The sequence below is a fragment of the Ranitomeya variabilis genome, chromosome 4 (genome assembly GCF_051348905.1).
Source record: "Ranitomeya variabilis isolate aRanVar5 chromosome 4, aRanVar5.hap1, whole genome shotgun sequence".
In the NCBI taxonomy this organism is placed as follows: Eukaryota; Metazoa; Chordata; class Amphibia; order Anura; family Dendrobatidae; genus Ranitomeya; species Ranitomeya variabilis.
In genome coordinates, this window is record NC_135235.1 from 564,325,349 (window position 1) to 564,351,640 (window position 26,292).

The following is a 26,292-nucleotide window of genomic DNA, read 5'->3' on the forward strand; positions in this document are numbered from 1 at the left end:
TGAGACCCTGACCACACATGCCATGTTTCTCACTGAAAGGACACAGTGTAACTAATACAGTATGTATATGATTCAGCCTTGGGGCTATGCTCTGTGTGTGACTTGTGACACTGCTAGCCACTAATGCACGGCAGAAGCCATCTTCCTAGTCCAGCTCCTATTTCCTGGGGATTGCATGGACTGACTTCGCTCTACTTCCATCTTTGCAGTTTTTAGTTCTCTTAGCTATTGAAGCCAATTTCAATGGTGGGAACTTAAAATGACTGTACTTTGTTTCTGTCGGAATGTTATTAGACTGAAACGTGGAACGCACAACGTTTCCACGTCATTATTGGTCCTCGCTCATGGGGCGGGCCTTAGTAATAACAAATGAGTAACGTTCACCAACAAGACGAAGGCGGAGCCATTGTATGTTAGTGATATGATTGGCTGCTGTGAGAAAGGCCGGGACCACAGTTGACAGCGAGGTTTGGTCATCCGCTGTGAGGCTAGCACTCGGCACTGGGCTCTGACATGGCCAATGTCCGGCTGGAGTTCAAATCGAGTGCCGGGGATGCAGACCCCCAGACCAGGCCTGTGCTGATCCTGGGACAACTGCCCAACCTGCATCGGGTTCTGTGGAGCGATGTGCGGGGAAAGCTGCAGCCCCGGGTCACTGAGGAGGTGAGGAGAGACCCCCCCCGCAGGCCGGAAGTTGTGTGCAGTCCTTGTCGCCCTTTGTGCATACATGCCGCCCCACCCTCTGGTTCTCAGGGGCACTGCTGCACTACAAGTCTCAGCAATGCAGTGTGGTAGCGTCATATTCACAGCTATGGTGTGCAGCCTGTGTCACAGCAAGGCATGCTGGGAGTTGTAGTTGTACAGCAGCTGGAGAACCGCACTTTGCAGGTTACCCAGAGCACTCTCCTATAGCTCCGGTGCCTGTACAGGTGGTCTAGAACTACAAAGCCCAGCATGTTGGCCTGTGCTGGAAGCTGCCAGAGACTGAGACAATGTGTAATCATGGGATGTGAGACTTTACCCCTCAGCTCTGGATTATAGACGTGTGTTATTACTGCGCTGCCATAGCGGAAAGTGCAGACGTCTGTAGAGCCCTCTGCCCCCGTATACTGGGCCCGGGCCACTGTAAGCCCCCCACCGTATACTGTACTCCCCGTATACTGGGCACGGGACGGCTGTAAACCCCCCCCCCCCCCCCCCGCCGTATACTGGTCCCGGGCCACTGTAAGCCCCCCGCCGTATACTGGGCCCGGGCCACTGTAAGCCCCCCACCGTATACTGTACTCCCCGTATACTGGGCACGGGACGGCTGTAAACCCCCCGCCGTATACTGGTCCCGGGCCACTGTAAGCCTCCCCGCCGTATACTGGGCCCGGGACCGCTGTAAACCCCCCGCCTTATACTGGGCACGGGACGGCTGTAAGCCCCCCGCCATATACTGGGCCCGGGACGGCTGTAAGCCTCCCCGCCATATACTGGGCCCGGGACGGCTGTAAGCCTCCCCGCCATATACTGGGCCCGGGAAGGCTGTAAGCCTCCCCGCCATATACTGGGCCCGGGACGGCTGTAAACCCCCCCCCGCCATATACTGGGCCCGGGACGGCTGTAAGCCTCCCCGCCATATACTGGGCCCGGGACGGCTGTAAGCCTCCCCGCCATATACTGGGCCCGGGACGGCTGTAAGCCTCCCCGCCATATACTGGGCCCGGGACGGCTGTAAGCCTCCCCGCCATATACTGGGCCCGGGACGGCTGTAAGCCTCCCCGCCATATACTGGGCCCGGGACGGCTGTAAGCCTCCCCGCCATATACTGGGCCCGGGACGGCTGTAAGCCTCCCCGCCATATACTGGGCCCGGGACCGCTGTAAACCCCCCGCCTTATACTGGGCACGGGACGGCTGTAAGCCCCCCGCCATATACTGGGCCCGGGACGGCTGTAAGCCTCCCCGCCATATACTGGGTCCGGGACGGCTGTAAGCCTCCCCGCCATATACTGGGCCCGGGACGGCTGTAAGCCTCCCCGCCATATACTGGGCCCGGGACGGCTGTAAGCCTCCCCGCCATATACTGGGCCCGGGACGGCTGTAAGCCTCCCCGCCATATACTGGGCCCGGGACGGCTGTAAGCCTCCCCGCCATATACTGGGCCCGGGACGGCTGTAAGCCTCCCCGCCATATACTGGGCCCGGGACCGCTGTAAACCCCCCGCCTTATACTGGGCACGGGACGGCTGTAAGCCCCCCGCCATATACTGGGCCCGGGACGGCTGTAAGCCTCCCCGCCATATACTGGGTCCGGGACGGCTGTAAGCCTCCCCGCCATATACTGGGCCCGGGACGGCTGTAAGCCTCCCCGCCATATACTGGGCCCGGGACGGCTGTAAGCCTCCCCGCCATATACTGGGCCCGGGACGGCTGTAAGCCTCCCCGCCATATACTGGGCCCGGGACGGCTGTAAGCCTCCCCGCCATATACTGGGTCCGGGACGGCTGTAAGCCTCCCCGCCATATACTGGGCCCGGGACGGCTGTAAGCCTCCCCGCCATATACTGGGCCCGGGACGGCTGTAAGCCTCCCCGCCATATACTGGGCCCGGGACGGCTGTAAGCCTCCCCGCCATATACTGGGCCCGGGACGGCTGTAAGCCTCCCCGCCATATACTGGGCCCGGGACGGCTGTAAACCCTCCGCCTTATACTGGGCACGGGACGGCTGTAAGCCTCCCCGCCATATACTGGGCCCGGGACCGCTGTAAACCCCCCGCCTTATACTGGGCACGGGACGGCTGTAAGCCCCCCGCCATATACTGGGCCCGGGACGGCTGTAAGCCTCCCCGCCATATACTGGGTCCGGGACGGCTGTAAGCCTCCCCGCCATATACTGGGCCCGGGACGGCTGTAAGCCTCCCCGCCATATACTGGGCCCGGGACGGCTGTAAGCCTCCCCGCCATATACTGGGCCCGGGACGGCTGTAAGCCTCCCCGCCATATACTGGGCCCGGGACGGCTGTAAACCCTCCGCCTTATACTGGGCACGGGACGGCTGTAAACTCCCCGCCAGATACTGGGCACGGGACGGCTGTAAGCCTCCCCGCCATATACTGGGCCCGGGACGGCTGTAAGCCTCCCCGCCATATACTGGGCCCGGGACGGCTGTAAGCCTCCCCGCCATATACTGGGCCCGGGACGGCTGTAAGCCTCCCCGCCATATACTGGGCCCGGGACGTCTGTAAGCCTCCCCGCCATATACTGGGCCCGGGACGTCTGTAAGCCTCCCCGCCATATACTGGGCCCGGGACGGCTGTAAGCCTCCCCGCCATATACTGGGCCCGGGACGGCTGTAAGCCTCCCCGCCATATACTGGGCCCGGGACGGCTGTAAGCCTCCCCGCCATATACTGGGCCCGGGACGGCTGTAAGCCTCCCCGCCATATACTGGGCCCGGGACGGCTGTAAGCCTCCCCGCCATATACTGGGCCCAGGAAGGCTGTAAGCCTCACCGCCATATACTGGGCCCGGGACGGCTGTAAGCCTCCCCGCCATATACTGGGCCCGGGACGGCTGTAAGCCTCCCCGCCATATACTGGGCCCGGGACGGCTGTTAGCCTCCCCGCCATATACTGGGCCCGGGACCGCTGTAAACCCTCCGCCTTATACTGGGCACGGGACGGCTGTAAACCCCCCGCCTTATACTGGGCACGGGACGGCTGTAAGCCCCCCGCCAGATACTGGGCACGGGACCGCTGTAAACCCCCCGCCTTATACTGGGCACGGGACGGCTGTAAGCCCCCCGCCATATACTGGGCCCGGGACGGCTGTAAGCCTCCCCGCCATATACTGGGTCCGGGACGGCTGTAAGCCTCCCCGCCATATACTGGGCCCGGGACGGCTGTAAGCCTCCCCGCCATATACTGGGCCCGGGACGGCTGTAAGCCTCCCCGCCATATACTGGGCCCGGGACGGCTGTAAGCCTCCCCGCCATATACTGGGCCCGGGACGGCTGTAAACCCTCCGCCTTATACTGGGCACGGGACGGCTGTAAACTCCCCGCCAGATACTGGGCACGGGACGGCTGTAAGCCTCCCCGCCATATACTGGGCCCGGGACGGCTGTAAGCCTCCCCGCCATATACTGGGCCCGGGACGGCTGTCAGCCTCCCCGCCATATACTGGGCCCGGGACGGCTGTCAGCCTCCCCGCCATATACTGGGCCCGGGACGGCTGTCAGCCTCCCCGCCATATACTGGGCCCGGGACCGCTGTAAGCCTCCCCGCCATATACTGGGCCCGGGACGGCTGTAAGCCTCCCCGCCATATACTGGGCCCGGGAAGGCTGTAAGCCTCACCGCCATATACTGGGCCCGGGACGGCTGTAAGCCTCCCCGCCATATACTGGGCCCGGGACGGCTGTAAGCCTCCCCGCCATATACTGGGCCCGGGACGGTTGTTAGCCTCCCCGCCATATACTGGGCCCGGGACCGCTGTAAACCCTCCGCCTTATACTGGGCACGGGACGGCTGTAAACCCCCCGCCTTATACTGGGCACGGGACGGCTGTAAGCCCCCCGCCAGATACTGGGCACGGGACGGCTGTAAGCCTCCCCGCCATATACTGGGCCCGGGACGGCTGTAAACCTCCCCGCCATATACTGGGCCCGGGACGGCTGTAAGCCTCCCTGCCATATACTGGGCATGGGACGGCTGTAAGCCTCCCCGCCATATACTGGGCACGGGACGGCTGTAAGCCTCCCCGCCATATACTGGGCACGGGACGGCTGTAAGCCTCCCCGCCATATACTGGGCCCGGGACCGCTGTAAACCCCCCGCCTTATACAGGGCACGGGACGGCTGTAAGCCCCCCGCCGTATACTGGGCACGGGACAGCTGAAAAAAAAACCCTGAGTATACAGGGCGCAGGTAGGCTGTAGACCTCCCTCCCCCTGCGTATACTGGGCACAAGACGTCCCTAAAGACTGCCCCCCATATACATTTCTAAAATCCTCTCTCCCACTTTCCCTCCCCTGTACACTGTTCTCAGGATGTCTCTAAAGACCCCCCCCCCCCCCCCTTATGCTGGGCATAGGAAGTTTTAAGACCACTCCCCGCCCGTATATGTTTGTTAAGATCTGTTCTACCCCTGTATACTTCACACAGAATATTTGTAAAGACCCCCCACCACCACCACCCCTCTATAAACTGTGCACAGGACTACTGCAAAGACCTCTCCTTCCATGTTCTGGGCACAGGACTTTTGCTGAGGCATCTGCCTCCTGTGTACTGGGCACAAGATATCTGCATAGGCCCCCCCCCCCCCCCCCCCCCCCCCGGAGACTGACTTATTGTCAGGATATGTTACTAAGAGGTGCTGCAGTCACCTTTCTTACAATTAGGACTTATTTACAGGACTTGGCTCTCGTCCTGTCTATCCACAGGGGCAAAGATTACTTTTATAGTCTGAATGGACCTTGACCTCTTCCTATTGCAGCCAAGCTTCATTTATTTATTTATTTATTTTATTTTATTATTTTTTTTTGGGGGGGGCTGGTATATCCCCCTCCCTCCTATCTTCCAGAACTTTTTCTATTTTTCCATCAACAATGTATGAGGCTTGTCTTTTATAAGATGACTTGTAATTGTAAACGGCATCATTGATTTTACCGTATAGTACTGGAAAACGGGGAAGAGTGCTCTGAAATAGTTTCTCACTGGATTTGTAGAGGTTATGGGTGACGTTAAATTGAACCTGTCAGCAGGATTGTGCACAGTAACCTACAGACAGTGTCAGGTCGGCGACGTTATACTGATTTAAAATGAGATCCTCAGACCACTCCATTCTGTAATAGTAGATCATGGAGCAGTAGGTGTCATGGTTTTGCACCCTGCATATATTAATTTCTTAATTTATTTTTAGAGCTGCATTTTTTTTTATTTTTTTTTATTTATTTTTTTTTTTTTATAAAGCTGAGGTACAAAACCCCTACATAGGCACAAAAGGAAAATGATCACATTCTGGCTAGACACAGTCACCACTAGAGGGAGCTCTATGCTTACTGCATACATGTAGCTCAGTAATAACACAGTATGCAGGGAGCTCCCTCTAGTGGTGGCTGCTTGTAGCCAGATTGTTGTAGCTTTATGGCTATGTAGGGGGATGGTAGCTTTATATAGGGAAAGTGGAGCTCTCACTGCTCTAAAGATCTGTTTATGTTGGATCTTTAAACTCAGTGATGTCTTGTAGCTTGTACCCCCCAGAATGAAGTGTAATCTGTAGGGAAACCTGGCAGCACTTCTCCAGGTGGAATAAAGCATGGTACTGTTCCCTTGAATTCCTTCCAACCATACTTTGACAGTTTCTTGATGTGACTGAGTTTTCCACAGACCAGGTTAGAAGGAGTGAGAACAGGTAAAGTCCCTGGTGTACCGGCCAGATTTTCCCCTCTTTTTAGATCTGGTTTCTTGCTTTATCTTCTATATAAAGTAATTTGTGTTTTGCTTTCTCATTCAAGATATGGAAGAACGCTCTGGGCACCTTAAGTCCCAACCCCACCGACAACTGTCCTCTGTACCTGAACTTAGCCACAGTTGCCGCCCTGCCTTCCCGAGTCAGCCGCCATAACAGCCCTTCTGCTGCCCACTTCATCACACGTCTAATCCGAAACTGCCTTCCATCGGGAACAGCAAGATGTATCCTGGTAAGTGGTGCCACGGGCCGGCTCATCTGCCATAGAGAACATTGTGCTGGCTTTTAATAAATAATAGCAGTAAGTTTAGGGATGTGTGGCTGTTTTGGCTTGGCGGGAGTGTTGATAGGTACAGATAACTGCTCTGGTACTTTCCCTTCCATAACCCAAAGAAAAGCCATGGTGACACCAACAAGGTCCTTAAAATCCACATTTGTGCTCTTCACAGTTATGACTTTGGCATGTTTTCTGCAGATGTATGTATGGACAGTGTATAACTGCTTCATCACCTTCCGCAGATGGTGTGTGAGCGGTCAGAGGTGTTCGCCAGCGCTTGTGCCATTGCTCGAGCCTTTCCACTGTTCACCCGTCGCTCCAGTGCGTCCCGCCGAGCCGATAGAAAGAGCGTTGCCGTTGAGTTTCTACTCGTTGGGCAGAACAATGGACCCATGGAAGTGACCACTCTAAAGGTAATGTGACCCCCAAATCTGTATTCTTCTTTCTTCCTGGGGTGTATGGCCTCCCATACTAGACTTGTTCTGTCTTACTAGTGCCTGGAAAGTGCAACCGACGGGGTGAGACTGGCGGCACGTATTGTGGACACCCCCTGTAATGAGATGAACACAGACCACTTCATTGAGGTAAGGACTGGTAATTGGCACTCAGATTCTGGAAGATATTGGGTGCGAGTTGGCATTATTTATATATAATCGGGCCACGGAACGGGCATCAAACTTTGTATTCTCAAGTAAGGACTGTTTTGGCATCGCTGCGGGGTCTGGGTGGTGTACATTATATTTGTTCACTATTTTGCAGGAGATTTCAGCTGTTGGGAAGGAGCTTGGCATCACGCCAGTGATTATTCGAGATGCGGAGCTAAAGGAGAGAGGATTTGGAGGTGAGATTGGACTGAAGACACAGAGAAGGAGTGCCATCGTTTTTTGCACATCTTTTTACAGCTTGTACTAATCTCACTTTCTGTGCCGTCACCTTGTTGGCTTTTCTTCCACTTGGGGGAAAAACAGACTATGCTTTAATAAGTATCTGTGTCCTGCAGGAATATATGGTGTTGGCAAAGCGGCCGAACACCCTCCTGCCATGGTCATTTTGAGCCATACTCCAGAAGGTGCCACTCAAACCATTGCATGGGTTGGTAAAGGCATTGTGTATGATACCGGAGGACTCAGCATTAAAGGAAAGGTACGACTCCATATTGGTCTCCTGAATGGTGCTGTCCATACTTCAGAGGTCTCATATGGGAGGGGATTGAAAATAGGCTACTTGTAATAAGAAAAAATTAGGGCACTGATTTTATTTTTCAAATTGTAGTATAGGAAACATTATTACTAGTCGATTGCATTAGCTTTGATTAAATTCCCACCGTTGTCAGTGCTTCATGCTGTTGGCAAACTGGGAGAGACACCATGTCCTAGTGAATAGCAAAGATTGAAAAATCTCGTGGGATAAAAGGTAATTCAAAGAGCTCGAGCGCATAAGCTGAATGTTCCTTCGGTGCGCTGCGTGGTCGAGGTCCTTTTTGCCCACCCCTTTGGATTGTGAGTTATTACCCAGTCTTGCTGTTAGTTAAGTACTGGCTGGGACAGTGTAGTTTATTCACTTAGTAACCAATCTGTGCTGAATGTACCCCGGTAAGGCCGGCAGGTGCTCGTTCATATATAATGGCGAGGGAGGCAGCACATTCTCTAATGGATTTCTCTCTTGTTACTAGACCACAATGCCAGGAATGAAGAGAGATTGTGGAGGTGCAGCCGCGGTTCTTGGAGCATTTAAAGCAGCAGTAAGGCAGGTTGGTAGAACAGGTCTTGACACACAACATGTTGGGTTGGTGCAGTTTTTGCCTTAGATGTACAATAAAAGGAGGCTTAAAACTTAGTGCCCTTCAATAAAGCCGTAATCTCAGCTTAACCCCTACCCTCTTCAGCCAGTTTTGATTTGTGTTTTTCCTTTTTTTGTTTCCCTTTTTAAATGGATATATATGGTATTTTTCTGACTATAAGACACACCGGACCATAAGACGCACCACAAATTTTAAGAAGGAAAATAGGGAAAAAAATGTGTCAAATGGGGGTCGGTCTTAAAGTCCGAATCCAGCTTACTGGAAGGGGTTTCTGCACTGGTGGAGGACTAGTCACAGAGGTTGTTCGGTGGCCCAGGCTGGTGCGGTGGCCTCTGGGAAATCCCATCCCAGGCTGTTGCGGTGGTGCTACTGGACTCTGTGGGGCTCTGTTCTGGGGCGGCAGCTGCTCTCTGCTGCGTGGGGGGCTTCACTGGCATTTCGTCAAGCCTGGAAGCCCCCGCAGCTCCCTTGCTGCGACGCGAATGCCTCCGGAATGATGGCTGCCGGGGGCGGCGCATCCTCGGATTCAGATCTGGGGACGAGATCTCTTTACCGAGATTTGAATCTTAGCATGCGCCGCCATCCGGAAAGATAGCCACCGCGTTGCAGCAACGGAGCTGCGGGGACTTCTGGGCTTTGATGAAATGCCGGCAGAGCCCTCCTTGCAGCACAGAGCCCCGCTGCTGCCACACCACAGAGCCCTGACACCACCGCACCACAGAGCACAGTTACAATAGTACCAGCTGCATCGGGACCTCCGCCGCTAGGATTTATAGGTATATTGCGACCATAAGACGCACCCCCATTTTCCCCAAAAATGTTTGGGGAAAAAAGTGCGTCTTATGGTCCAAAAAATACGGTAGCTTTTTCTCTAATAACCCCCCACGACAGCACACCAGAGGCTGTTACCCCTTTTATAATAGGGACAGGAAATACCAAAGAGGTTAAATAACCACACCTCCCACATCCTCTCCTCTGTGTTCTTTCCTGTTCCTAGTAGGGATGAAGAGGTCATCCAACGGCGTACTGTGCCGGCAACAGACTCCTTGGGGTGGTTCTTCGGCTTGAGACTTCTGAGCTCTCTAGCCTCTTCTCCTCCTCCTCCTCTGGTTACTAGCAGCATGCTGGGGTGCGTGAACTTCCGGGTCTGAGAGCCGGGGGCGGAAGTGACGTCAGACGCGCCGGCTTCGAAGTTCCATACCTCGAAGAACATCTGGTTTCTCCTTCAGTACGGGTACTCCGGAAACATCTACTGATAACTCAAATCCTGTCCTCACTAGACTGGTTGGTGAACCACAAAAAAACAGACATGGTTCCCTCAACAACAAAGACTTTTCTGGGCGTTTTGCTAGACTCTCACAGGCAAACATCCTTTTTTGTCCAAGCAAAAACAAATTCTGTTAAAATCAAGGATAAAGATACTGCAAAGCAAGAAGGTAGTGTCAATAAGGTGTGCCATGTCAGTTCTCAGATCCATTACCTCCTGCATCCAGATGGTAGCGTGGACTCGGGCACATAACAGAACACTACAGACGCATATTCTTGCAAATTGGGTTGGATCCCAGAATCCTTAAACGGGAAGATCCCAATACCACCTCGGGTAACAGACTCGTTAACCTGGTGGCTAAAATCAAAAAAACTTGGACAGAGGTGTCCCCTGGACACAGAACCCTACGGTCACCATAAAAGTAGACGGAAGTCGAAAGGGATGGGGAGCCATGGTTTCCCAGCGCGTATTCCAAGGACTCTGGTGAGACTAAATAAGCCAACAGTCCTCAAACTTCAGAGAACTAAAGGCAGTATAGGAGGTACTCGAAACCGCAATAACTCTAATCCAGAATACCCATGTGAGGATCTACTCGGACAACGTGACAACAGTAGCCCACCTCCAACACCAGGAAAGTACGAGACACGAGGACCTGAAAGCTATTTCAGCCAGAATATTTTTACTGTGCGAAGGACATCTTCTCTCCCTGTCCGCTCTGCACGTAAAAGGGTCAGTCAATATACAGGCAGACTTTCTCTGTAGAACAGAGATTCATCCAGGAGGATGGATCCTAGACCCCTAAGTCTTTCAGATATTGACCAGAAGGTGGGGGCCGTCCAGAAGTAGAACTCTTCGCAAGTGGTCAAAATGCAAAGATGGATATTTTTCACTAAATCCAGGCGATACTTGCCTAAGCGTGGATGTGTTAGTTTACCGATGGCTGTAATATGCCTTCCTTCCAATACCAATCCTGTTAAGGGTCCTACAAAAAGTAAGATCTGAAAAAATTAAGGTGATTTTTGGTGGCACCATTCTGGCCCAAAAGGAGCTGGTTCGGCACCCTGACCAACTTAAGCATAGACAGACCTGTAGCACTTCCCATGATCAGAAGCCTTTTTCACCAGGGACTAATAAATTATGCAGATCCCAAGAAACTAGATCTGACTACCTGGCTTCTGAGTTCTCAATCTTGAAGACTAGAGGTTTGTTGGAGAGAGGTTTTTAGAACGCTATAGAGAAGCGTGAAACCAGTGACAAAAGCCATATACCAGAAGATATGGAAGACCTTCATCTCATGGAGTGCACCCAAACAACCTGACCTGCCACAACCAAATATTGCTTGAAACCTGGTTTTACCTGCAAGAAGGGCTAGAAAAGGGTCTCAAACTTAGTACCCTCTAAGTCCAGGTGGCAGCTCTAAGTTCCTACTTCAACCAGACTCTAGCAGACTACCGATGGGTAAAAAGATTTATGATGGCAGTATCTCGCCTACATCCTAGGATTACAAATTTAATTCTTTCCTGGGACCTTAATATTGTCTTAAAAGGGCTTACACTACTACCCATTGAGCCCTTATCTATAGACTTGGACAGACTCCCCTGGAAAACAACAGCTTTTCTTGTAGCTATAACTACAGCCAGGAGAGTGGGCGAGTTACAGGCTCTCTCAGTTAATGAGCCCTACATGAGGATCCTGGCTTATTCTGCGGCTGGACCCATCATTCTTACCTAAAGTGGTCTAAGAGTTCCACAGGTTCCAGGAGATTATGGTTCCCTCCTTCCATCAAGATCCAATGAATAAGGAAGAAGAGGAATTCCACACTCTGGACGTACGGAGAACGGTCCTTCACTATCTCCAGGAGACGGAAAAGAGTAGGAAGGACCAAAATCTATTTTTCACCTTCAAGGTCAAAATAAGGGGAAGGAAACTTCCAGATCCACAATTGCCAACTGGATCAAGAGAGCAATCTCTGAGGCATATCACATTCAGAGCCTTTCACCTCCAGAAAAATTCACTGCTCACTCTACCACAGCGGTATCTGTCTCCTGGGCCGAGAAAGCCAATTCTTCCATCGAGCAGAAATGCAGAGCTGCTACCTAGTCTTCGGTCCTTACATTTTCCAAGCATTAGAGGCTAGACCTGATGTTTGTTAAAGACTTAACCTTTGGGAGAAAAGTCCTGCAGGCTATTATCCCTCCTTAACACTTCTCTTGGGCACTGCTCCAGTGTGCTGTCGTGGGGGGTTATTAGAGAAAATGGAATTAGACTTACCAGTAATTCAGTTTTTAGATATTAGATCTAGTCTCTAATGTTTAGAAAAGGTATGGACTGAGGACCAGGTATCGGCACTGCAGATCTGGTTGATGAAAGCGCTTGCCCTTTCAGCCCATGAGACAGATACAGCTCCGGTGGAGTGTGCTGTGAATTTTTCTGGATGTACCAAACTCTGGTTCTTGTAAGCTCCACAAATTGCTTTTTATTTTTTTTTATCCAACTTGCAATCGTGCTTTTTAAAGCCTTTTTGCCTATATTATGTCCATAGTGCTGTATGAAGATCTGATCCTTCCTCCAGGATTTTGATAGTTGGAGATGTTGAAGGCTTACTCTATGTATGTCCAGTGTATGGAATTCCATTTCTCTACTGTTGGACGGAATTTGGCAAAAGGAATGTAAAATGTTTTCTTGAGACATATGGAACTCTGAGGCTACTTGGGTAAGAAAGATGGGTCCAAGGAAAAAATGATCCTATCTTCTATAGTTCTTAGATAAGGTTCCCTTTTTGAGAGTGCCTGCAGTTCACGGATTCTAATTGCTGTTGTGCTTGCCACCAGGAAGGCTGCTTTCCAAGACCGTTTATCTAAGTGTATAGCGTCTATAAGCTGAAATGGTGGCATCATAAGACATTATGAGGACCACGTTTAGATCCCAGGTCGGGACAAAATTGGATAGTCTTGGTTGCAATTGAGAAGCTATTGTCATAAACCTTTTGATCCAACAATGATCTGCCAAGCTTTGATCGAAATATGAACTAAGGGCAGCAACTTGGCCTTTTGGAGTGCTAGTCTTTAAGCCCTTCTCTACTCCACTCTGTAGGAAATCAAGAATTTGGGCTATGTTTGGATGCTGAGGATCCGGAGGAGTAGAGCCACATCAAGATATAAAAAAATTCCATATTTTGTTAGATGTAATTTGTTATTGACTTTCTACTTTTCTGAAGTGTATTTACTAGAGATGGACGGACACCCGGATGTTCGGGTCCGGCCGAACAGTTACAAAAAGTTCAGGGAACAGAACCCGAATCCGGACCCCATTCACTTGAATTGGGGGCCCGAACTTCCAGTGTTTGCTGCGCTGTCATGTGCATAACAGCGCAGCAAACGCCACTTCTGACCAGAAGTGAAACCATCTCCGCCGGTCAGAGAGCCGCGGTTCCCACGCTGTCAAAATACAGCGGGGAGCACTCAGCTGTGATCGGAGGTATAAAGTTTATCTCCAGTCACTGGTGTCAGCTGATGGGACAACTGCTCCCATAATCGGACACCTGCTGCCGCTAAGAATAGTGAGAGCAGGAGCGGCGGATGGGAGCATTCATCAGCCGCTCCTGCGCTGTAAATAAATAATTTAAAAAAAAAAACCTGGAGTGGGTTCCCCTGTATTTTTGTTAATCAGCCAGGCAAAATTCACAGCTGGGGGTTGCAACCCTCAGCTGTCAGCTTCAGCAAGGCTAGTTATGAAGAATAGAGCGGTCCCCATGCTGTATCTTTTTCATTATTTAAATAATTTTAAAAAGTGGCTTTGGGTCCCCCCCTAATTTTGATAACCAGCCTTGCTAAAGCAGGCAGCTGGGGGCTGGTATTCTCAGGCTACTAAGGGGCCATGGATTTTGCCCCCCCAGTCTAAAAATAGCAGCTTGCGGCTGCCCTTAAAAGGCATATTTATTAGATGTAATGGTGGCAAGAGGGGTTAATATTTGTGGGGTTGATGTCACCTTTATATTGTCAGGTGACATCAAGCCCACGGCTTGGTAATCGAGAGGCATCTGTAAGACACCTATCCATTACTAATCCTACAGTTGTACCGTACATAAAGACACAGCCAGAATAAAGTCCTTTATTAGAAATAAAACAACACACAAACAAAAAAAAGGGGAATGGTGCCTCACCATGTATTATATGGTTGGTAGCCTCTGATACGGCAGTCAGGATCCAGATTCCGTTTGACCATCGGATAAGTTAGGAAAGAAAATTGGATCAGCAAACTGAATTTCTATTGAAAAAAAAAAAAATCTTCTTTGTTTCATTCTTTTAAAAAAAAAATGAGTCCAGACATATGATAAAATCCTGTAGCATTCTTATGCGTTTCTGGCCGTAGCCCTTAGTCGTACAATAACAGTTTTCCTTTTTTATTTAAAAATAACAAACCCAGTTATACTCACCAAATGCCTAATTCCACCGAAGCCCTCGTTCTCCTGTAATAAAACTAAAAAAAATAACATTATCCCTCACCTGTCGGTCTTTCTGTCCCATGCCGTTATCCATGTCTGGGGAAAAAATTAGCTTACAACCTGGATGGTGCCAAAATGTGACCATCCAGGCTGAGAACCACTGGTGACTGAACTGCTGCGAGAGCAGCCTTAGTGACTGGCAGTGACGTCATCAATGTTACCTCCAGTCACCGAGGCTCCGTTCCCAGCCGGGCTAACTGCCGTGACCTTGGTGACATCCCCGCTAGCACCCTGAGAGTTTTTCTTTACCGTTCAGGTTCGCCCATCTCTAGTATTTAACAATTTGTCCGAAAGACCCCCTAGCTTTTAGGATAATGGACTCAGAAGCCAGGCAGCAAGCCGCAAGGCTTGAGGATCTGGGTGATCGGCTTTTGATCAAGAAGGTCGCTGATTGATGGAAGAATCGGGGGACCTTTTATTTTCAGACTGTTCAACGTTCCAAACCAGCTTCTCTTTGGCCAGAAAGGTGCCACTGGGATTATCTTTGTCTTGTCCTTTCTGATCTTCTGTAATGTTCTTGTCTTTGTAATGGTGATCATCTGCTATTGAGAGGGGAACCCGGAAATCCACCACCCTACTATTTTGGCATCATTGTTTCTCCTGAAGTTGAATATCACTTCTCGTAGAATTTGACAAGACTTGAGAATTTTGCCGCTTTTCTTACTGACTAGAGACGCGTAGGCTAAGGATCCTGTTGCCTTTTGAAGAAGAGGTAAGGATTACATAAGTTGTTCTCTTGGGTTTCCCATGCTGAGATGATGTTTTAGTTGGTTCAACCACCGGAACAAGGATCTCGCTAAATATGTAGAGACTACATTTGTGTTCACCAACCCTGCTGAAGTCTCCCGAGAATTTCTTTAGCAAGCTGTCTATTTTGCAATTCATTGGGTCTCTCAGTTGTGAGGAATCTTCAAATGGCAACGTTGTCTTTTGCCACTTTAGCCACCGGTCTAATTCACCTTTGATATTTCTGACCAACATTTGGATATTTCATCCTCTAGTTGGTCTTTAAGCTCTGCTGGTGTCCCTAAACCCTAGACCGCAAAAAGTGATGCTGAAGGACCTCTGACCGAATCTGACGTCTCTTCCAGTTTCCGCACTATAGGTGTCAGTAGCAGAAGAGGCAGATTCCATCTATGTAATCCGCAGTGTTGGCATGTAACCAGTGGCGTAACTACAAAGTTATGGGCCCCGGTGCGAACTTCCAAATGGGGCCCCCCCCTACCCCCCCCTACCCCCCATACCCCCCCCCTACCCCCCATACCCCCCCCACCTTCCCCCGCCTCCGCAACCCCCCCACCTTCCCCCGCCCCGCTTCCCCTAGATACGCCTCGGACTGTTGCAGGAATCTCCTGCACTGCAACATGGTGTTGGGTGCCAGCACAGCCCGCACAGTGGTATATAGAGCACAGCCCGCACAGTGGTATATCCAGCACAGCCCGCACAGTGTTATATACAGCAGAGCCCGCACAGTGGTATATAGAGCACAGCCCGCACAGTGGTATATACAGCAGAGCCCGCACAGTGGTATATCCAGCACAGCCCGCACAGTGGTATATACAGCACAGCCCGCACAGTGGTATATACAGCACAGCCCGCACAGTGTTATATACAGCACAGCCCGCACAGTGTTATATACAGCACAGCCCGCACAGTGTTATATACAGCACAGCCCGCACAGTGGTATATACAGCACAGCCCGCACAGTGGTATATACAGCACAGCCCGCACAGTGGTATATACAGCACAGCCCGCACAGTGGTATATACAGCACAGCCCGCAGTGGTATATAGAGCACAGCCCGCACAGTGGTATATAGAGCACAGCCCGCACAGTGGTATATAGAGCACAGCCCGCACAGTGGTATATAGAGCACAGCCCGCACAGTGGTATATACAGCAGAGCCCGCACAGTGGTATATACAGCAGAGCCCGCACAGTGGTATATACAGCAGAGTCCGCACAGGGATATATACAGCAGAGCCCGCACAGGGATATATAGATCTCATCTCCCCCCCCCCCCCCCCCGATAATGGCCCCACAGTCCGGTTAAAAAGAAAAAAAAAAAAAACTCTCCTCACCTTTCCTTTTGCCCGCGCTGCTCCTGGCGGCTGCAGTCTGCCCAGGACACTGCAGGTGCGCGATGATATGACGTCATCGCGCACCCGCAGTGTACTGTCAGAGGCAGAGCGGGGAATGATGGGAGAGGAAGCGTCAGATGACGCTCTCTCCTCCCATCATTGCATTGAACTATACCGGTGTCATAGACGCCGGTATAGTTAAATGCGGCGGCGGCGGCGGCACTGGGGGGGGTTCCGGGGGAGGAACAGTGCAGCGGCCCACTACTGGCATCGGCTCTTCTGGCATTTGCCAGAAGTGCCCGATGGCCAGCCTGGCCCTGCTCAGACCTGCCGGCCCGGGGCCCCTGACCTGCGGGGCCCGGTCGCAATGGCGACCGCTGCGACCGCGGTAGTTACGCCCCTGCATGTAACCATACATGGTACCAGCACTTCAGTTTATGGGTGTCGGTCATAGCAGCCAAGATTAAACTTTCCTCTAGATCCATTTTTCTTTTTTTGTTATTTCAGGGTTTTAAGGACAACCTCCATGCCTTGTTCTGCCTGGCTGAGAACTCTGTTGGACCAAATGCTACTCGACCAGATGACATCCACTTGCTGTACTCTGGAAAGTGAGGATATCTTCTTGTTTCTACTCTACTTTTGATCAGATTTAGGATGGGACTTAGTGAAAATAATAGAAATACAATAGTGTATCACATGAAACCTTGTGTCCATCTAAGTATTCACACAAGGTAGTGACCAAGCCAATTTTAACCTTAATGATCGGGCTAAATTTTACAATTATAAAATTCTGACACTTTGAGGTTATAATTCTAGAACACTTCAAGGGATCCCACTGATTCTGACAGTTTTTTCGTGACATATTGTACTCCATGATAGTGGTAAAATTAGTTTGCTATGACTTGCGTTTATTTGTAAAAAGAAAAATTAAAAAATGGAATTTGGCGAAAATTTTAAAAAAATCTGGAAAATTTTACAATTTTTAATTTGTATGCCCTTAAATCAGTTGTCGCACAAAATAGTTAATAAATAACATTTCCCACATCATTTTTTTTTCTAGTTAGTTGACCAGCAATTTGTCATTTTTCCAACACAATTTACCAAACCATTTTTTAGGGCCCACATCACATTTTATGTGACTTAGAGGGGCCTATATGACAGAAAACACCCCAAATTGTAACCATTCTAAAAACATCACCCCTCAAATGCTCAAAACCACATTCAAGAAGTTTATAAACCCTTCAGGTGCTTCACAGGAACTGAAGCCATGTGGAAGGAAAATGAACATTTAATTTTTTTTCACAAAAAAATTTACTTTAGACCCAAACATTTTTTTATTTTCACAGGAGAAAATGGACAACAAAATTGTTGTCCAATCTCTCCTGAGTACGCCGATACCCCATATGTGGGGAAAAACTACTGTTTGGGCGCACGGCAGAGTTTAGAAGGGAAGGAGCACAGTTTGACTTTTTGAACACTATGTCGCATTTGGAGAGTCCTTGATGTGCCTAAACAGTGGAACCCCCCCCCAAGTGACCTCATTTTGGAAACTAGTCCCCTCAAAGATTTTATCCAGGGGTATAGTGAGTATTTTGGACCCATAGGTATGACAGAGGATTTAATAACATTATGTCATCCTATTGAATGCATCATCATTAGTGTTGAGCGCAAGTGCTCATACTCCAGTTTGCATTGGGTGCTTGGGTTTGCACTGATTATTGCTGGTGCTCGAGTGACAAGTCCCGAGACTTGACGCCCCCTGGCCCCGCATGTTTTGTAGCTGTTCAACACAAAAAAAAATGCGAGGATACATGATACTCCGTGCGTACTTGAGCACCCGACACAAACTCGAGTAGCGAGCACTTGAGCTCAATAGTAGTCGTCATACTGTCATCATTTACACAACCCTAACCCCAACTGCAAAGAATGGAAAAATTTATTTTATTTTTTTATTTTGTAATTTTTATGTAACAAAGGGGGATGTGATTTACTATTTTTTTTTCTTTTTATTACTGTGGCACTAAGCCTGTTACAAGAGAGTCTAAGAATGAGATACAGCGGTTTGTCAATTACGGAGCTCAATTCCCTCAGTATCCGTGGATGAATGCCATCTGAGCCAGGGAGTTTGTCAATGTTTAATTTGCTCAGACTTAGGCATATTTCTTATTGTGTTAAACTAGTTATATGTAGTAGTAGTAGTAGTAGTATGCCCCCATTTATGTTCGGCATCCCCAGTTACCATGACCTGGTCCCAGTCTACTTGATTAAGCTCTTGCCTTGATTTGTTGAAATCGGCTTTCCTAAAGTACCAGGTTTTTGCATTTCCCGTCTTGAATGTTTGATATAATACTTTCCATATTATGGTCACTGCATCCCAAATGCTCCACGACCTGTAGATCTGAAATTATCTGGTCTGTGTGACAGAACCAGATCCAGCAGATTCTCCCCCTTGGTTGGTTCATCTACCAGCTGAGAGAGGTAATTGTCCTGAATTGCGGATAAGAACTTGCAGCTTTTAGCACAACCAGAAGATTCTATGTCCCGTTGAATGTCTGGCTAGATAAAATCCCCCTTAATAAGGACCCTATTGTGACATTTTTATTTATTTTTCCTATTTTAACTCTTAACCTAGAACGGTTGAAATTAACAATACTGATGCGGAGGGGAGGCTGGTGCTGGCTGACGGGGTGTCTTATGCCTGCAAGGACCTAAATGCAGATATCATTCTGGATATGGCGACTTTGACGGGTGCTCAGGTGAGACGGGTGGGTTTACATATTCTTCTTCTGGTTGTGTTTGCAGTAAGGCTGCCATTTTAATACTTGGATGGACTTAAGCTTTGTTTTTTTTTTCAGGGCATTGCCACTGGCAAATATCACGCTGCAATACTAACTAATAGTGAGGAATGGGAGATGGCCTGTGTAAAGGCTGGCCGTAAGTGTGGAGATCTGGTTCACCCACTGGTTTACTGTCCAGAGCTGCACTTTAATGAGTTTTCTTCTGCTGTGGCTGATATGAAGAACTCTGTGGCGGTGAGTGGAGGAGAATGATGGCGTGTTGCACTCCTTTTATCACTGTTTTATCATTAGGCTATCTTACATCTGCAGTATAAGGGGCTGACGCTGATAATTTTCTGTACTCTTTTAGGACCGGGAGAATGCCCAGAGCTCATGTGCTGGCCTCTTTATTGCATCTCACCTTGGTTTTGACTGGCCTGGAGTTTGGGTGCATGTTGATATAGCGTCCCCTGTTCATGCGGTGAGTATTTACCAACCTTCAATGGATAGTTACATGTTGAAGAGTTGGTGGAAAGTCCACACTTTGGTTTATAATTTCTACAGCCTTCTTTATAAATTGCAGATCTTGGAAACTGTTGCGCATGTCACCCTCTAAAATGAGCGGCATTTCATTAAAACTGGTAAAAAGGGAAAATGGAGCCACTTAATTTCCCCCTCACTAACATAAGCTCTTAATGTGGATGTTGTGGGCATGATTTTTAGTGGACTATTGCCTATATATACTATCGCTTTGTACTGGCCAGTGTGATCACCTACAGAAGGTCGGTTGTACGAGTAACCAAAAGTTGAAACAAGCCTCTTCCATTATACTTGGAGTGGAGTTTGGTGACATGACAAGTGGAGAAATGGTTGGAATGGGAAGTTGGATGACTGTCCATAAGAGAGTACACTGGTCTGCCATGGGCAAAGATCAAAAGTCAATGTTCAGTTGAAAACCTTTTTAAATCTCTTCAAGTGGGTGAAGTATGCAGCAATCCACTTGTTAATATATATTCATTTAATTGCTGTATGTCGATTTTAGATTTTTTTTATTAACATGATCTTTTTGTGCACATTACATGACCTTTTCTGAGCCCATGATATGTGGCACAGAACCTCTTTTGGTCCGAGAATAATATTGTCAGATTGCACAAACCCCAGATTTCAATATTAGGGGGTATTACATTCAGAAACATTTAATGCGGCTAGTTCCATTTTTAGGACTCCCATGTATCAGGAGGTTACAGATCCCCCTTCTCCCCACTAACTGCAATTCGGACAGAAAGAAACCACGCATGCTGCACGCCATTGTAGTTTTTCTCTTCTCCCATAAACTGATGAATATAGCAAAACAAAGGAAAGGAGAGGGTGTTCCATGTGAATGGTGGAGGGAGAAGTAACACCCTCCCCTCCGATGGTTGCGCAAACCAGGCACAACATTGAGAGTGAGCGTTGGAAGCCGACAATTCTGGAGCTTCAGCACCGTCTTCCCGCCGATGGCTTACAGCACAGGAAATTAAAGATTACAGTCACTTGACCTGACTTGTTTCCTGTGTCTGAACATGGCGCCCTAAGAAATCTGACCACAGCTCCCATAATGAATATAACAGCACTCTCATATAGCTGTAGCCACGTCTCCCTCTTGTCGACTCCTTTCTGTGCTGTACAGGAGCCAGGACATCTGTATTTCACCACTATATGTGCAGGCCAGAGATTGAAACACCGTGCATTCTGGTCCTCCTCACTCCGGAGAAGAGCGTCTGTGACCAGATGGTTGGAGGTCACACAGAACGGTTTCACAGGCTGCCCCTGGGCAGCAGGTCGTGCACCCCTGGAACGAGCCATTGTGCTGGCAGTGTGCATTTCTGAGGCATATTGGCACATACATGTTTTATTATATACACCGTATTTATTGCATTGCCTCAGCACAATAAAGTGGAGTAGCTAAAGCTCTACCTAACCCAAGATCTTCATCATTCTCCGTACTCACACATGTATTCTGATCTGTCTGCAGGGCGAGAGAGCCACCGGCTTTGGCGTTGCATTACTCCTGTCTCTGTTTGGCCGTGCTTCGGAGGACCCTTTACTAAACATGGTTTCTCCACTGGGAGAGGATGAAGTCGTTGAGACTCCTGAGAGAGACACCAAAAGGAGACGTCTTGTGTGACCACTACGTGATTACATGATCTGATCTGGGCACAAGGGTTTCCCGTCACTATACTGACTATTTATATACCTGGCACTTGTTAATGGTATACAGTGCCTTGAAAAGTATTTATACTTTTCCAAATTTTTTTCACGTTACACCCACAAACTTATATGTATTTTATTGGGATTTTATGTGATAAACCAACACAAAGTAACAAGAATTTGTGAAACGTAAAGGAAATGATACATGGTTTTCTAAATATTTTAAAAATATAAATCTGAAAATAGTGACGTGGATGTGTATTCAGCGCCCTGTAGTCTGATACCCCTAAATAAAATCCTGAGTGACCAATTGCTTCCAGAAGGCACATAATTAGTAAATTGAGTCCACTTGTGTAATGTGCAATAAAGTCATTATATTGTGGTACTGTGTTAGCCAGAAAAAAAAACAATGTAAATACTTTTATGCCCAAAAACCCAAAGTATTCAAAGAGTCTCCTTTGTCAGGCAAGTACAGCTCTGGCAAAAATTAAGACACCACTGCAAAATGTTCAGCTTGTCTGATTTTTCTCTTTATAGGTATATTTTTGAGTAAGATGTAAATTGTTCTTTTAGTCTATAAACTTCTGACAACATGTCTCTGAATTTCCAAGCAATACATTTTGTATTTTTTTTTTCAGAAAAGGAGAAATGGTCAAAATTAAAAAAAAAAAAACACCCAGTGCTATCAGGCCTCAAATAATACAAAGAAAACAAGTTCATAATCATTTAGAAACAACAATACTAATGTTTTACCTCAGGAAGAGTTCAGAAATCAATATTTTGTGGAATAACCATGATTTTTAATCACAGCTTTCATACGTCTTGGCATGCTTTCACCAGTCTTTCACACTGCTTCTGGCCCCAAAATGTAAGCGGTTCTTCTTTGATTGATGGCTTGTGACTATCCATCATCCACTTGATTACATTACAGAGGTTTTCAATGGGGTTCAGGTCTGGAGATTGGGCTGCCCATGACAGGGTTTTGATGTGGTGGTCTCTTAATTTTTGACAGAGCTGTAGATAAATGAATTACTGTGACAAGACGGTAAGAGGTGTCACAACAGGCTATTTGTGGATGGGGTGATGCCTTCTAAAGTCCACTTGCGTGTGATTTATTCTCAGTATTACTACGGCATTTCTGTGAAGGCCTCAGAGGTTTATTTAAGAGCATTGTGAATCAAATTGCACCATGAATACCAAGTAACACACCAGACAGGTCAGGGATAAAGTTGTGGAGAAGACTATAGCAGGGTTAGGTTATAAAAACAAATAAATAACCCAAGCTCTGAACATCTCACAGAGCACTGTTCAATTCATCATGGAAAAATGGAACGAGTATGGCACAACTGCAAACCAAGACATGACCGTCCACCTAAACTGACATCCTAAGCAAGGAGAGCACTGATTAGACAAGCAGGCAAGGGGCCAATGGTCACTCAGGAAGAACTGCAGAAATCCACAGTTCATGTGTGAATATCTATAAGACAACTATTAGGCCACGTTCAGTATTTTAAATCAGTATTTGTATTCCAAAATTGGGTGAAAAATGCAGAAGTGGTGCACATGTTTCTATTATTCTTCTTCCTCTGATTGTTCCACTCCTGATTTTGGCTTACAAATACTGCTACAAAATACTGAACTTGTGAACGTGGCCTTAGATGTATATTCTACAATTCTGGCCTTAATGGAAGAGTGACAAGAGGAAACCCATTTTTGAAAGCAAGCCATAAGAAGACCCATTTGTAAAAAGCCCTGTAGGGGACACAACTAGTTTGTAGAAGAAGGTGTTCTGTTATGATGAGACAAAAGTAGAACTTTTTGGGCTAAATACAAAACGCTCTGTATGGTGGAAAACGAACACTGCACATCACTCTAAAAACACCATCCTCACCGTCCGACATGGTGGGTGCATCATGCTGTGGGGTGCTTTTTTTCAGCAGGGACAGGGAAGATGTATGGGGCTTAAATGCAGGGCAATCCTGGAATGAAACCTATTAGAGGCTGTAAAAGACTTGAGACTGAGGTGTAAAGTTCACCTACCAGCAGGACAACGACCCTAAACATACTGCCAGAGCTACAATATAATGGTTTATATCAAAGCATACTCATGTGTGTAAATGGCCCAGTCACAGTCAGGACCTAAACCCATTGACAATTTGTGCCAAGACTTGAAAATTATTGTTTGCAGACATCTTTATCCAATCTCACTGAGCTAGAGCGAGTTTGCAAAGACAAATGGGCAAATATGTTAGCCTCGAGTGATGAGCGAGTGTACTCGTTACTCGAGATTTCCCGAGCATGCTCGGGTGATCTCCGAGTGTTTGGATGTGCTCGGAAATTTAGTTTCTGTCTCTGCAGCTGAATGATTTACATCTGTTAGCCAGCATAAGTACATGTGGGGGCTGCCTGGTTGTTAGGAAATCCTCACATGTATTCAAGCTGGCTAATAGCTGCAAATCATTCAGCTACAGAGACAGAAACTAAATCTCTGAGCACATCCAAATACTCGGAGACCACCTGAGCATGCTCGGGAAATCTCAAGTAACGAGTACACTCGCTCATCACTATTGGCCTCCTAAATGTGCAAAGCTGGTAGAGACATACCCCCAACAGACTTATAGCAGTAATTGCAGCGAAAGGTGATCCTGCATGTCAAACAAATATCAGATTTATATTTTTAAACAATTTAGAAAGCCATGTCATTTCCTTTACACTTAACAAATACTTGCTGCTTTGTGTTATTTTACGTAAAATCCCAAGAAAATATATTAAAGTTTGTGGGTGTAATCTAAAAAAAAAAGGCGGAAAACTTCACTCGGTATGAATACTTTTTCACGGCACGGTATGTGGATGGTGCCCGCTGGAGTTGGTGTTCTGATGCTTTTCAGACGGGTTGATTATGGTACATGAGACTTGGAAGTCACTGGCGAATTATCGCCTTTCTAGAAAGCACTGCTCCTTCCGCTCTCCATGTATTTTTGGCCAGCTCCTCCACCAGGTGATGTTGTGTCTGTCTTTCTCCACGACTTTGCAGTTTTTATTAAAACTCTCCATACGTGTCTTGGCTTTTGTTGTCAGTGCTTGGTTTGCTCTTGATCCAGGTTTAGTAACCTTTTATACTGCCTTCCATTTTGCTTGGCAGTATAGGTTGAGTCCTATATGTTGGTGACCTGATGTCACCTTTGGGTCATCAATGAATGCCTATCATATCTTTTATAAACTAGTATGGTTTATTCATAGTCTTATACAAAGTAAAGGTAACAGCAGAATCGTCAGTATAACATCAGCCTTCTCCATAGACACTTTCAGATACCTGATTCCACCTGAAATGTCCTCGGTTAGCTCACTCGTCATGTCGTTCTCTTGTCCATTTGATCATAGTTTCAGGAGAACGGTACAGGAAGATTAATTTAGCAAACAACTGCTCCTCCAAGTCTAAGTCTCCAGTTTCTCTGACTAGAAAAATGTCTGTGCAGAGCTTCAGAATCCGGTCAACGTTGGGTAGCTCCTCAAACATGATAGACCGTGAGATGCCATTGAAGAATTCTCGGATGAATTTGCCAATGACCAAGACAACGGACATATAGAGACCCACAATGCTGCAAATTCAGAAAAAAAATGAGAAAGCAATAATTAGCTGCTAGGGTATTCAACTATTTTGTCATGTCTGTGTCATGGGGGCTTTTTCAGGAGTCTCTAATGCAGGTTATACTTATAGTTAACAGTTCGGGTCCTGTAATCGGACTTTCATCAGAACGGTACAAAATACATAAAGGGACAATAATAAGTGATAAAATATATACATATTTACATATACAAAAATTGTCATTCGAAGGAGATTTTATACAGTGCGGGATACGATTATATATTCATTGATAGGTGTTGTTTCTTCCTTATTTTTTTAAGGAACAGTAATTTTCCATACACTTTGATATCAGAAACAAGAATTTCTATTTAAGTTTAAAGGATATCTGAAAAAAGGAGTGATCCTTTAAACTTAAATAGAAATTCTTGTTTCTGATATCAAAGTGTATGGAAAATTACTGTTCCTTAACCCCTTCACGACCTTGGAAGTATGCAAGTACTTACCGACCTGGACGTATGGATATGTTATGGTAATTTTGCACAGCCTCTGTATGTGTGAGATCGCCATTATGCCCGATGTCGGACTCCCTCCCTTTAATGTGGGCTTCGGCACTGAGCCCACATCTTTTCCGACACATGTCATCTGTTTTGAAGAGCTGATATGTGCTTCTAACAGCCGCGGGTGGAATCGCGATACACCCGCAGCTGTTAACTAGTTAAATGCCGCTGTCAATCTCTGACAGCGGCATTTAACACACACTTCTGGCAAATACGCCAGAAATCTCGCCCATCGGCGTCCATGTCACAGGACCGCGGGTCGCTGATGGGTTGGCATGACAACCAGAGGTCTCCAATAGCGGTTGTCACTGCTGGATTGCTGCGAGCACCAACTGGTGGTCGGCGCTCATAGCAAGTGAGCAATTTACTATATACAGGTGATCTGATCATCGCCTGTATGTAGCAGAGCCAGGTTATGGCAGTTTCTAGTCTCCCATGGAGACCATTGAAGCATGCCAAAAGTTTAAAAAAAAATATATATAAAAGTTCAATTCACCCCCCTTTCGCCCCATTCAAAATAAAACAATAAAAACAAATTAACAGATTTCGATCGCTAAACGGCGTAATGAGAAAAAAGTAAAAACGCCAGAATTAAGTTTTTATGGTCGCTGAAACATTGCATTAAAATATCATAACGGGGGATCATAAGATAGTTTCTGCACCAAAATGGTATAACTAAAAACGTCAGCTCGGCGCACAAAAAATAAGCCTTCACCCAACCTAAGATCATGAAATATGAAGATGCTATGGGTATCGGAAAATGGCGCTAATTTTTTCTAACAAACGTTGGAATTTTTTTTTT

The 26,292-nt window shown here is 47.7% G+C and overlaps 2 protein-coding genes across 4 annotated transcripts in view; one reads left to right on the forward strand and one right to left on the reverse strand.

Annotated features, from left to right (window-relative positions):
- Positions 1 to 396: 396 nt before the first annotated feature.
- Positions 397 to 24,406, forward strand: NPEPL1 (aminopeptidase like 1). Of its 3 annotated transcripts, XR_013213459.1 has the most exons (13): positions 397 to 663; positions 6,498 to 6,683; positions 6,971 to 7,141; positions 7,223 to 7,312; positions 7,488 to 7,569; positions 7,729 to 7,871; positions 8,401 to 8,478; positions 16,888 to 16,988; positions 19,013 to 19,136; positions 19,236 to 19,412; positions 19,528 to 19,638; positions 21,172 to 21,941; positions 23,645 to 24,406. XR_013213459.1 is itself a non-coding variant. In XM_077252810.1 (12 exons), exons 1-12 carry the CDS (start codon positions 514 to 516, stop codon positions 21,322 to 21,324), a joined length of 1,566 nt encoding a protein of 521 aa, XP_077108925.1. In that variant the 5' UTR covers positions 397 to 513; the 3' UTR covers positions 21,325 to 24,406. The 3 variants fall into 3 exon arrangements, 2 of the variants coding, with proteins under 2 accessions (XP_077108925.1, XP_077108924.1); XM_077252810.1 differs by having other exon boundaries at positions 21,172 to 24,406; XM_077252809.1 differs by having other exon boundaries at positions 431 to 663; positions 19,013 to 19,145; positions 21,172 to 24,406.
- A 144-nt stretch (positions 24,407 to 24,550) lies between these two features.
- The window catches only part of LOC143768116 (piezo-type mechanosensitive ion channel component 2-like), a 164,249-nt gene continuing 162,507 nt past the window's right edge, over positions 24,551 to 26,292 (reverse strand). The window contains exon 53 of the mRNA XM_077256803.1: positions 24,551 to 24,946. Within this exon, the coding sequence (XP_077112918.1) occupies positions 24,691 to 24,946 (256 nt within the window). The 3' untranslated portion in view covers positions 24,551 to 24,690. The remainder of the gene's footprint in view (positions 24,947 to 26,292) is intronic.

What these genes read in the sequence shown, in the direction of transcription:
- NPEPL1 (XM_077252809.1), top strand. Translation starts at nt 514, where the DNA reads ATGGCCAATGTCCGGCTGGAGTTCAAATCGAGTGCCGGGGATGCAGAC. An exon ending in AAAGGAGAGAGGATTTGGAG is followed by an intron (nt 7,570 to 7,728) that starts GTGAGATTGGAC and finishes TGTGTCCTGCAG; the next exon opens with GAATATATGGTGTTGGCAAA. An exon ending in ATATGAAGAACTCTGTGGCG is followed by an intron (nt 19,413 to 19,527) that starts GTGAGTGGAGGA and finishes GTACTCTTTTAG; the next exon opens with GACCGGGAGAATGCCCAGAG.